Source organism: Loxodonta africana, chromosome 24 (genome assembly GCF_030014295.1).
Source record: "Loxodonta africana isolate mLoxAfr1 chromosome 24, mLoxAfr1.hap2, whole genome shotgun sequence".
NCBI lineage: Eukaryota > Metazoa > Chordata > Mammalia > Proboscidea > Elephantidae > Loxodonta > Loxodonta africana.
Genome location: NC_087365.1, coordinates 20701320 through 20714362, shown reverse-complemented (window position 1 = coordinate 20714362; position 13043 = coordinate 20701320). Strand labels below are relative to the sequence as shown.

General features: G+C 39.9%; 1 protein-coding gene across 4 annotated transcripts in view; it reads left to right on the top strand.

The window, feature by feature from the left end:
* Nucleotides 1-13043, top strand: part of PLCB4 (phospholipase C beta 4) — a 178307-nt gene that overhangs the window by 27849 nt on the left and 137415 nt on the right. For all 4 annotated transcript variants that reach the window (XM_003411527.4, XM_003411528.4, XM_023550015.2 and 1 more), the window contains exons 2-4: nt 2790-2870; nt 3712-3771; nt 5064-5207. In XM_003411527.4, the coding sequence (XP_003411575.2) occupies nt 2790-2870; nt 3712-3771; nt 5064-5207 (285 nt within the window). The remainder of the gene's footprint in view (nt 1-2789; nt 2871-3711; nt 3772-5063; nt 5208-13043) is intronic.

Below are 13043 nucleotides of genomic sequence, written 5' to 3'. Positions count from 1 at the left end.
TAGGCACTCTCTCTCTCTCTCTCTGACTCTGTCTTTATCCCTCTATGTCTCTGTTGGTTCTAGGGGAAGGTACCTATCCCTTTCAGCTTCCGTAGCTCTGGGCATTTCTTAGCTGCTTGTAGATGTATCTTCACATAGCCTCCATCTTCCCCCGTGTGTCTGTTTCTGTGTCTGTACTTTATAAGATACCACTCAGAAGGGATTAGGTTTCAGTCCCATCTTACTCTGGTATGACCTCATTAACATAACAAAAACATAACAAAAGAAAAACTTGCTATTCCCAGATGAGGTCACATCCACAGGTATAGGGGTTAGGATTTCAACATACCTTTTTCGGGGACATAATGCAATCCATAACAGGAAGTATTCTAAAATATGTTTATTTTCATGTCTTAATTAGTTGATAATTCTCATGTCCCAATCAATAATAATGATATAATACTCCCCCTAGACTTTTGGGTGAAACCTAGTACCTTTAGCATGGCTACAAGACCCTCTTGGCCATCCCTTATTTATGCGTTCTCATTCCCTGCCATTCCCCTGGGGTGTTCTAAGCACACCAAACTCCTCAGAAGATTCCAGTGTCAGGTCAAGCCTACGTATCTTTGCAAATGCCCGTTCCTCTGCCTGGCATGCTTTGTCACCTGAATAATAACTACTCTTTCTTTAAGACCCATCTCAAGTGTCAACTTCTGGGTAAAGCCTCTTCTGAAAGGCTGAGCATCCAAAAATGCCATTTTTGAGGTTCAAAAAAAGTCACATATTGGCAATAGTGTTAATATTTTGCTACCACTATTATAAATTCGAACCATACATTACTGACAATAGACCACTTGCTGAGTTGTAACTATGTACCAAGCTCCTTACATTCACCATTTTACTTAATTCCGACAAGAAGCCTGAAAAACCAAACCCATCGTTGTTGAGCTGATTCCAACTCATAGCGACCGTATAGGACAGAGTAGAACTGCCCTGTAGGGTTTCCAAGGAGCACGTGGTAGATTCGAACTGCCGACCTTTTGGTTAGCAGCTGTAGCTCTTAACCTCTATGCTCCCAGAGTTTCCAAGAATCCTGAAAGGTGGGTGTAAATACTTCCACTTATATGACAAGGATTTTGAGACTTTGAAAGGTTCTTTCCAGGAGAAAATAAGTAATAAGCAGCAGAGCTGGGATTTGAATTCAGGTCCATTTGACTCCAAAGGCAAAAGTCATACCATGCTTCTCCCTTTGTCTTATTCATTATCCTGTCTGCAGTACCCAGCACCTGCCTGATATAGAGTTGAAACATATATAATAATTCTTCAACTCTCAGAAAGCTAGCCAGACAAACTTGAAGACTGACTTTGTTCATGTTCCCCAGGACTCTAATTTCTGACACTTTGTGGTGGCTCAGTTTCTTGACATTGGACTTACTTTGATGAATGTTACTGTGTCCCTGGAATTTAGGAGTATGCAGTTTGATGGGTGAAACTAAGAATCGGAACTACCCTTAAAATCTTAATCCTGTAATTACTATTTATTTGCTTTAAGTCACTGCCTTGATCGGTCGTCTGCCAGAAAGTTTCCTTATTGCTGCTGGTGCAATTATCTAGGAAGACCAGTTCTTTAGATCATAAAAAGAACATGTGGTTTTGTTGAAGCATGGCTGCCAAGTCTTGGTGTAATGCAAACAGAGGGCACAGGGCATCTGGGTTCATTTCCTGAACATCCTTTTTCTCATTGACATAGAACTTTGCTGATATCCCTAAGCACAATGGTGCTCTCTTACTGAAGACTAGGAATCGGTTGGCGTACGGCACAGCTGCTGTAGTGCCCCTGAATTTGGCTTATATTCCTTCTTGATTCCAATTTGATTCTCTAGTTTTCACAAGAGTTGCTGGTATCAAAGTCCACAGCATTGGCTCTCAAACTTTAGTATACATCAGAATCACCTCGAGGGCTTGTTGGAACACCGATTGCTAGGCTGTACTCCAGAGACTCAGTTTCACTCCATCTGGGCTGGGACCCTGTTGCTGTTGTTATGTGCCGTCGAGTTGAGTCCAATCTTGTATGACAGGGCAGAACTGCCCCATAGGGTTTCTTAGGCTGTAATCTTTATGGGAGCAGATCGGTAGGTCTTTTCTCCTACGGACCTTTCAAACTTTCTGTTAGTGGCTGAGTGCTTAACCATCGTACCACCAAGGCTCCTTTGGCCTGGGTCCCTAGAATAAGTAATTCATTCAAGCTCCCAGGTGATACTGATGCTGCTGGTCCAAGGACTACACTTTGAGTAGCTGAAAGTGCGACTCAGGTCCTGGTTTATAGGACGCCAAATGAGGATGGGTATAAAAGCTAAAGCCTCAGCAATTTTCAGACCAAACATCTGAATGCTGAACTGTACAGACAAAAAAAAAAAAAAAATTATCTCCTGAATGTTGACATTATAGCAGATGAAGAAAATGATTCTTTTTGGTGGGGGGGAGGCCAACTGTGTCTGAGCTGGGCCTCCACAAGCCCATTTTCCAGATCTTGGGAAACCTTTCTTCTCTATGACCTTTAGGACATCAGTGTGTTTTGTTCTTAAACCTGTCCAGTAGAAAGATGCTGTATAAGATTCATCAGCCTTTCCATACAAAAACTAAGGTAAAGAGTTTCCATAATATAACATAATAAGAAACGTGGTCATTAGATTCACGATGCAAAAGGGTGATTTCTAATTTTCCCTTGTTTGGAGGCTAAAAGATGTTTGCATTTTTGTTAGATTCATAATGCTGTGAGTCATGCAGATCAACACATTTCTTCTTAACAGGAATCCTTTGTGTTTGAACCCAACTGCCTCTTCAAAGTGGATGAATTTGGCTTCTTTCTGACCTGGAAAAGCGAAGGCAAGGTATGGCAGAGAAACAGCAAGTCATTCTTACCTGCTGTCTGGTTTAAGCTGCTTTATTTCTCGACAAGACTGACTCTTAAGGGCATGGACCCTATGCGCACTCATTCATTCATTCAAGATTTTTTAAATGTGCTTCCATGCGCCAGCACTGGGGATACAGTGATGATCGAGAACATCATCATAGCCTCAGAGTTTCCAGTCTAGGAGCAAAGTCGAGCCTCCAATAAATAAATAAGTAAATAAAAGTTACTAGTTATTGCCTGTTGCGAAAGAAAAGTTCAGGCAGTAGGCAGTTACAAGAGCGTAAGACAGGCATGTCTGATTTAGTCTCGGGGTTAAGAAGTCTCTAGAAAAAAGAGTTGTTCAAGCTGAAATCTAAGGGTGCGTTAAGAGTGTATTCATTTTGTTATATCCCAGAATTTAACCCAATGCGTGACACATTTAATGAACATTTGAGTTGAATCTAAGAAAAGTAGAATTTTAAGCGTATACGTAAAAGTTAGCATAAAAAAAATTTATCCCCACTTAATATTTGATACGCACACATATATTTAGTGACATACAAACATGGTTAATGATATTGTATATAAAAATGAGCACAATTCTAAAAGTAATGATTCAGAGTTGTAATCCTACATATATGTTTAAATGGAATGTTCAGGGGTCTTGACTATTTCTGATAGTTGGAGACGATTATTGTTGTTTGCTTTTCACTACCTCTTCAAGCTTACCCGAATCAGTTTTGCCTTCATCATCACAGTCATTTCCTTAAGCACCTTGTCTGTGCCTCGGGTCTGGCAGAATTGAAGCTTACTCGCTGTGTTGCATTCTCTCTCCGCAGGAAGGGCAAGTGCTAGAATGCTCCCTCATCAACAGTATTCGGCTGGGAGCCGTACCCAAGGTACCTGTGATTGATGTTTATACTCTTCTTCTAAATGCAGATTTACTTAGGATGGAAATGGCCTTCAGAATCCGTTTATCCTGTTACTTCCCCCGAAATCATCAGCTGTGAACTGAGAACAGATGCCATTTAGAAATCCTCTCATCTGTAACTGTTGGGTGAATTGGATTGCGTTTTCTTTAACTGTATTAAAAAGTTGTGAATCTTTGAAAACAAAGACCCTTGAGTGAGGCCAACATCAAAGGAACAGTTCCCTTAACTGGGAAATTAATTTGACAAGCCCCTGTTTTTGAGCAAACAGTGATCCACTCTGGTCTGTGGTTGATGCAGAAATGGAACTGGCTTGGGTGTTTCCATATTTGTGCACCTGTGCACGGTAACCTTGCCTCACCTTGAAGGCTCAGTTTGCCTCTGAGGGAAAAAAAAAGAGCGACAGAGTGCATAAATCAGCCTCCTTCACAGTGACTGATTTGTTTGAATAAGGAGCTGTTTGCATAGTGGTGCTTGGAATTTAAAAGACGTCTCTTTTTAGAATATTCTGGCACAGTATTTAGTCCCTGTTCCATAAAAGACCTGCAGGTTTTTAGATGTTCAAAACAAAATTACATTACTCACTTTGTTTAAAAAGACCAAAAAAAAAAAAAAAAAAGCCATCATCTTTTATACTAGTTAAATTCTCTGGGTATCTGTATGTTGGCATTTTGTCCTGAGTTCTTTTGGGAAACAAAGGCATTATTTCACCTAATGGATCAGTTTACATAGCCTTCATTCCAGTGGAGGATGCCACGTCTTCTAGAGATGAAAATATTCACTCTTTGTAATCCAGGCTACTTGAAAAATGTAATCTCACTTTTGAGAGTAACCCTTGATTGTTGGTAGTGGTAATACCATGCTTGTGCCAGTTCTGTGCAAAACCTCGGGGAAAGACTGTCTTCGGCAGTGGGAGACTTCTTCTATTTTCATGGACACAGGCAGTTTCCAAACTATTATCACAATCTAGGACCTCAAAGAACTAGAACCCAAAATCTAAGGAAAGACCTTCACACCTAGTTTTCTAAATCAATACTATTATAATACCTTTCTAATCAAAACCATGTCAAGTAGTACATAATGTTATAGATTTCACCTCTACAGGTTTAGAATCATGATAGATATCTGGGCATTTTAGATAAAAAGAAAACATTTGCCTATGTGTATTAATATGTCAAACCAGGTCTCTTTTTACCATGTTTCCTCTGCGCTCTGTGATCTAACATATCTTTCCTGTATGTGTCTAACATATCTCTATACAGGACCCCAAAATCTTGGCGGCTCTCGAAGCTGTTGGAAAATCAGAAAATGACCTGGAAGGGCGGATAGTGTGTGTCTGCAGCGGTACAGATCTGGTGAACATCAGTTTCACTTACATGGTGGCTGAAAATCCAGAAGTAACTAAGGTAGCCTCGGTTTAACAGCCAGCCTCCCTCCCTCCCACTGTATGTATGCGTGTGTGTATACATGTATGTGTGTGTGTGTATATATATGTATATGTATATATCTATATACATATATATGTATACATATGTGTGTGTGTGTGTGTATATATATATGTATATATACACACCAAACCCGTTGCCATTGAGCCGATTCCAACTCACGGTGATCCTATACGACAGGGTAGAACTGCCCCATAGGGTTTCCAAGGAGTGGCTGGTAGATTTGAATTACTGATCTTTTGGTTAGCAGCTAAGCTCATAATCACTATGCCACTGTACTCTGGACTGTCAAGTTGATTCCGACTCACAGTAACCCTACAGGACAGAGTAGAACTGCCTCGTACGGTTTCCAAGGAGCAGCTGGTAAATTCAAACTGCCTGCCTTTTGGTTAGTAGCCCAGCACTTAACCACGGCACCACCAGGGATGCCCTGTGCCACCAGGGCCCCATATATATGTATATATATTGTGTATGTGTAATTTTTATGCATTATATAATTTTAAGATAGACTTTAGATTTTTATCATTAATTTAAAATTAAAAAAAAAAACTTCCATTGCTACATTATTCATGTAGAAAATTCAGCAAGCACAATACCCTCTTAAGATGTCACTCATGTACACAAAGAACCTAAATACCAACTGTGATACGGTATAGGAAAAATCAGCCCAGCATTTCTCAAACTTGACTGTGCACAAGAATCACCTGGAATCTTGTTAAATGTAGATTCTGGTTCAGCAGGTTTGGGATAGGATCAAGGAGCCATGGTAGCACAGTGGTTAAATGCTCAGCTGCTAACCAAAAGGTCAATGGTTCAAATCCACCAGCCGCTGTAAGGGAGAAATATATGGCAATCTACTTATGTAAAGATTAAAAAAAAAAAGATTACAGCCTTGGAAAACCTATAGCACAGTCCCGTAGGGTCGCTATGAGTTGGAATTGACTCAACGGCAATAGGTTTGGTATTTTTGGCTGGGGTGGAAACAAGATTCTGCATTTCTAACAGGCTCCTAGTTCATGCCACTGGTGGCCTGAGAAACACAATTTGAGGAGCAAGATCTAGATCAGCACTGTCTAGTAGAAACACAATGTGAGCCAAATACATCATTTAGATTTTTCTAGAAGCCACGTTTATAAAGTTAAAAAGGAACAGGTGAAATTAGTCCCAGTAAAATATTCTCTTCAACCCAGTTTATCTAAAATATTGTCATTTTAACATAAAATCAATATAAAAATTATTAGGTAATGAGATTTTACGTTCTCTTGATTATACTAAGCCTTCAAAATCTGGTTATCTTCAGTTGAAACTAGCCATGTTTCAAGTGCTGAATATCTACATATGGCTGATGGCTACCATATTGGACTGCACAGGTCTAGATGGATAAGAAGTCCAAACTCCCTCTTCCTCAGTTAGGTTTAATAGTACTGGATTAAGATGTGTCTTCTAATACCATACCCAGTATATCATCACCTCGACAAAAGAGTCTCAAATAGAATTGGCCAAAGTAGAAAGCCTCGAACAGATCATTTTTTTCTGCAAATCCTGTACTTTTAGGGTATTTTTACCTCTGAACGGAGCTCCCGTTATCCTTCTACAGTATGTGTAAAGAGTGCTGAACCTTTACTCTCCCTGTCAGAGACCAGGGGTGATTGGAGGCATTTTATTTTCCCATTAATTCCACGAGAGGAAACTCAGGGCAAGGTTGAATGAGAAGGGAATCGTTAGAAATGTCAATTTTTAGAGAGAGAAGGGCATATGTAAGTAAGATCATTTGAGGAAACTGAGATTAAAAGACTTGACCCTGGACTCAGAGCTAACTCGTGGCAGAACTGAGTTCTGCTGACTCCCCCAGGTGATTCGCATGGGCGGTGAAGTTTGGGAAGCTCTGGGCCTTGTGGCCTTGGAGTAAGGAATGGATGCTCCATGTCCCACAAGGGCCTTTGCTTCTGTCCTTGGGTGGTGGTTTTGTTGGTTTTGTGCTATTGTTCCCGGCCACTTTGCTTTGGCAGAACAGATTTTACAGCACTTTCAAGTCGCTTTATTACTCTGCTCATATGACACCTAGTTTGAATGGTTTCTTTAACCCTGCTGATCTAAACAAACATTGTTCCTTCTTCTTGTAGTTCACACCTGCCTATTTGCTACAAAGATCTTCTAGTCACTATTTGCCATAGCAACATTCAATCCCAGAAGTCCATGCTGATCACACAAAAAGATTTGTTAATCAGATACATATATTTAGCCACCTGAAATTTTGGAAAAGACATTTCTGTAGATCTGTGTTTCTTGGCTTTTGTCAACATGTTATATTACAAGACACAGTATGACATCAGAGAAAAAAAAAAAACCAAACCCATTGCCGTCGAGTTGATTCTGACTTGTAGCGACCCTATCGGACGGAGTAGGACTGCCCCATAGAGTTTCCGAGGAGCAGCTGGTGGATTCGAACTGCCAACCTTTTGGTTAGCAGCTGAGCTCTTAACCACTGCACCAACAGGGCTCCCTCCACAGCATGACTTAGTGCTCGGGAATTTGTTCTTTGGGGCCAAATTGCCTGGGTGTGTATCCTTGCTCTTCCACTTACCAGCTGCGTGACTTAGCCACATGACTTACCTCTCCGTGCCTCATTTTCTTCATCTGTAAAATGGGAATGATACAAAAATATCTACTGTAAAGATTCCTGTGAGGATTAAGTGTGTCATTACGTATAAAGTGCTCACTCTACTAGTTTTCTTACTGAAAGCCCCTTGATGTGTGTTAGCTACTATGATCACAGAGTCACAGAATTTTTGACCTGGAAATGGAACTTAGAAAGGTTTCTTATCGCCTCACTTTTCAGATGAGGAAAACGAAGCCGGAGCGGTAAAAGAACACATCTAAGACCACACAGCAGGCTAGGGGCAGAAACCAGTTTAAAACTCCTAGGCCTTTGGATTCCCTTTATGATGCTGCCAACCGTACTTCATGCCCTGAACAAGGGCACCCTGGGAAGATGGCTCAGATCAGTAAATCCTATAATGTTTTTGTTTCCTGTGACTTGAGTGCTATCAGTCTTGGCCCAATTTCTTTAAGAACCTATGCTCTGAAACCTATACTTACAAATAGGTGGTGTATATGTGTGTATTTGGGTGGAATGGTATGCATACTTAAAGATAACATTCGTGTTTTCCTTTAGGAACGTGTCCACTGAAATTTAAGAGCAGCTAGCCAGACCAGTAAGGACTACAAAAGAATTCAGTACGGGATTTTCAGTTCAAACTCAATGCTGATTCAGCTTCTGGGAACAATCACTTAGAATTTAATATTTTATTGATCAAATATAAATCTCACTGTCCAAATGAAACAGTCCACAGTTATTAGAGCGTCTCCTTGTCATCAATTGGCACTTGAAGATACTGAACAAAATTTCTTATTAAATATATATGTATGTGGATAACCTTGCCCACTTCCTGATTTCAAAACGTAAACTAACTATATTAATCCAGGTCAGAATATTTACTACCACCAGCACTGGCAACACTTTCCCCATCCCTGACAGTTTATTTCTAGTCTATATGTATATACCTGGCAGAACAGGCAAGCCTTCAAAGTGAGAGATTTATGCAGAAGACACACAGATATAATTACCTCAGGTCAAAATCATGGCAGAACTAACAAATTAAGTCAGGTCAAGTGAGAATCGTAGCGATCTCCCAGGGTCCCTGAAATGGTGTTTGTGACTCAGTTAGTGGTACCACTTAAGTAAGGAAGGGAGAGTCCCTGGGTGGTGCCAACAGCTAACGGGCTCGGCTGCTAACTGAAAGTGATTCAAGTCCAACCAGAGGTCCCTCCTAAGAAAGGCCTGGTGATCTGCTTCTGAAAATCAGCTGTTAAAAACCCTGTAAAGCCACAGTTCTACTCTGAAACACACGGGGTTGCCACGAGTCAGCCAACCCAACAGCAACTGGTTTGGTTTTGTTCTATAATCGGGTGTAGCTTCAGAGCCTGGAATCATGGGGCCACGGACTACAGTAAAAGCCCGCTTAGCCTGTGTAATGGGAAGCATATGATCAAAAACTGGTGGTATTGAAGGAAGAAGTCCAAGCTACACTGACAGCATTGGCGAAAAACAGGGCTTCAGGAATTGACAAGATACCAGTTGAGACGTTTCAACCAATGGATGCAACGCTGGAAGCCCTCGCTCATCTATGCCAAGAAATTTGGAAGACAGCTACCTAGCCTACCGACTGGAGAAGATCTATATTTGTGCCTATTCCAAAGCAAGGTGATGTAACAGAATTTGGAAATTATTAAACAGTATCATGAATATCACATGCAAGTAAAACTTTGCTGAAGATAATTCAAAAATTGTTACAGCCATACATTGACAGGGAACTGCCAGAAATTTGAGCTGGATTCAGAAAAGGACATGGAACGAGGGATAACATTGCTGATGTCAGATGGATCTTGGCTGAAAGCAGAGAATATCACAAAGATGTTTACCAGCGTTTTATTAACTATGCAAAAACATTCGACTATGTGGATCATAACAAATTATGGATAACATTGCGAAGAATGGAAATTCCAGAACACTTAATTGTACTCATGCAGAACCTATACATAGACCAAGAGGCAGTTATTTGAACAGAACAAGGGGACACTGCATGGCTTGAAATCAGGAAAGGTGTGCATCACGGTTGCATCCTTTCACCATACTTATTTAGTCTGTATGCTGAACAAATAATACAAGAAGCTAGACTATATGAAGAAGAATATGGCATCAGGATTGGAGGAAGACTAATTAACAATTTGTGATATGCAGATGATACAACCTTGCTTGCCAAAAGTAAAGAGGACTTGAAGCATTTACTGATGAAGATCAAAGACTACAGCCTTCGTGGTATGGGTTACACCTCAACATAAAGAAAACAAAAATACAGCTAGACCAATAAGCAACATCATGATAATCAGAGAAAATATTGAAGTTGTTAAGGATTTCATTTTGCTTGGATCCACAGTCAATGCCCACGGAAACAGCAGTCAAGAAATCAAAAGACTCAATACATTGGGCAAATCTGCTGCCAAAGACCTCTTTAAAGTGTTGAAAAGCAAAGATGTCACCATGAGGACTAAAGTGCGCCAGACCCAAGCCATAGTATTTTCATTTACCTCATATGTATGCAAAAGCTGAACAATAAATAAGGAAGACCAAAGAAGTGTTGATGCCTTTGAATTATGGTGTTGGCAAAAAATATTGAATATACCATGGACCGCCAAAAGAACAAACATGTCTGTTTTGGAAGAAGTACAGCCAGAGTGCTCCTTGGAAGTGAGGATGGTAAGACTTCATTTCAAAAGCTTTGGACATATTATCAAGAGCAAACAGTCCCTGGAGAAAAACGTCATGCTTGGTAAGGTAGAGGGTCTGAGAAAAAGTGGAAGACCCTCAGTGAGATGGATTGATACATTGGCTGCAACAATGGGCTGAAAATTACCAATGACTGTAAGTGTAATGCAGGATTCTGCAGTGTTTCCTGCTGTTGTACATACGGTCACTATGAGTTGGAACTGATGCGACCCCACCTAACAACGAGAGTGGGAAGCTGTATTTCTGATCATTTTATCAGAAAAGTCAGTCAAAACAAATAATCGTCTTAAAGAATAATATATACATATCTTAAACATTTTCTTTTAACTTGAGGCATATAAATATTTGTCAAAAGTTGACCAATCTTTTAATGTTAGGCCTGAAGGCTTTTCTTTAGGTGAGGGCCTGTTGATTGGGTTCTCTGTATTTCTGGTGTATACCACACTCATAATGCATTTTATCATGTATCCAGTTTGGTTTCTTTAAAGTTGATCTGAAACTTTAAGACGTCCTTGGAGCAATCTGAGTACGGAAAACTACTGTTACATGACTTTTGTCCCCAATCCTTTAAGTTGTCTTGCCCATACAGTTTGAGAAAAAAATTTTGAACAGCTTACCTTTAAAGAAGTTTTTCCAAAAAGTTCAACTAGAAAAGCAACAACGCTCTTTCTTTCCACAATAATATTCCGTGGGTCTATGTAACTTTATATCACAACTGACATAAACAAATGTAAGTTTAAGTACAAACGTAAGTCACTCATGGTAAGCATGCAAGCCAATAGTGAGAGGAAAATGGAGCAATATACTGGAAAGTAACTTACTAACTGTGAGTGTTCAGCAATCCCTGGGGGTCAGTGTGTTTTTACATGGGTCTTATGTACATCTGACAAGTGTTGGTCTGACCAGTGAGGTCAATTAAGAGAGTTTCCAGTACAGAAGTAGTTTGGCAATATCTATCCAGTAAAGCTCTTCAATCTATTCTTAATCTTGTACTCTTATTACACTTGAAGTCTGACCTTTCTGAACAATTTACTTAACCAAACATTTAATCCAGGCAAATCGGCCAACTTTCAATTTAAATGTACTTTATATGGAGGAACAACTTGGATATGAAGCAGCTTTCCTGACTTTGAGCAAGCCTTTTTACTTCTTTTTTCTTCTACGTCTTGAATGGGATCTTTGATATACTTATTTCAAATGGATTTTTTTTTAATTGTAGTGAAGTTTATATAACAAACCATTAGCCATTTCAACCATTTTCAAATAAGGGTTTAATTAAATTGTTGTTGTTGTTAGGTGTCATTCGGTCGGTTCTGACTCATAGCGAACCCACGTACAACAGAACAAAACACTACCTGGTCCTGCGCCATCCTCACAGTTGTTGCTACACTTGAGCCCATTGTTGCAGCCGCTGTGCCAATCTATCTCATTGAAGGTCTTTCTCTTTTTCACTGACTCTCTACTTTACCAAGCATGATGTCCTTCTGCAGGGACTGATCCCTCCTGATAACATGTCCGAAGTATGTGAGACATAGTCTCACCATCCTTGCTTCTAAGGAGTGTTCCGGTTGTACTTCTTCCAAGACAGGTTTGTTCCTTCTTTTGGCAGTCCATGGTATATTCAACATTCTTCACCAACACCATAATTCAAAGGTGTCAATTCTTCTTTGGTCTTCCTTATTCATTGTCCAGCTTTCACATGTGTATGAGGCAATTGAAAACACCATGGCTTGAGTCAGGCGCACCTTAGTCCTCAGGGTTAATATGACTATTATTCAAATTTACGCACCACCCACTAAGGCCAAAGATGAAGAAATTGAATGTTTTTACCCACTTCTGCAGACTAAAATTGATCGAACATGCAATCAGGATGCACTGATAATTACTGGTCATTGAAATTCCAAAGTTGGAAACAAAGAAGAAAGATTAGGTGGTTGGAAAATATGGCCTTGGTGATAGAAATGATGCCAAAGATTGAGTGATTGAATTTTGCAAGGCCAACGACTTCTTCATTGTAAATGCCTTTTCTCACCAGCATAAATGGTGATTATAAATGTAGACCTCAACAGATGGAATACAAAGGAATCAAATCAACTACATCTATGGAAAAAGATGATGGAAAAGCTTAGTACCCTCAGTCAGAACAAGGCCAGGGGCCAGTTGCAGATCAGACCATCAATTACTCATATGCAAATTCAAGCTGAAACTGAAGAAAATTAGAACAAGTCAACAAGAGCCAAACTATGACCTTGAGTATATCCCACCTGAATTTAGAGACCATCTCAAGAATAAATTTGACACGCTGAACACTAATGACTGAAGACCACACAAGTTGTGGAATGACATCAAGGACATCATACATGAAGAAAACAAGAGATCATTAAAAAGACAGGAGAGAAAGAAAAGACCTAACTAGATGTCAGAAGAGACTCTGAAACTTGTTCTTGGAT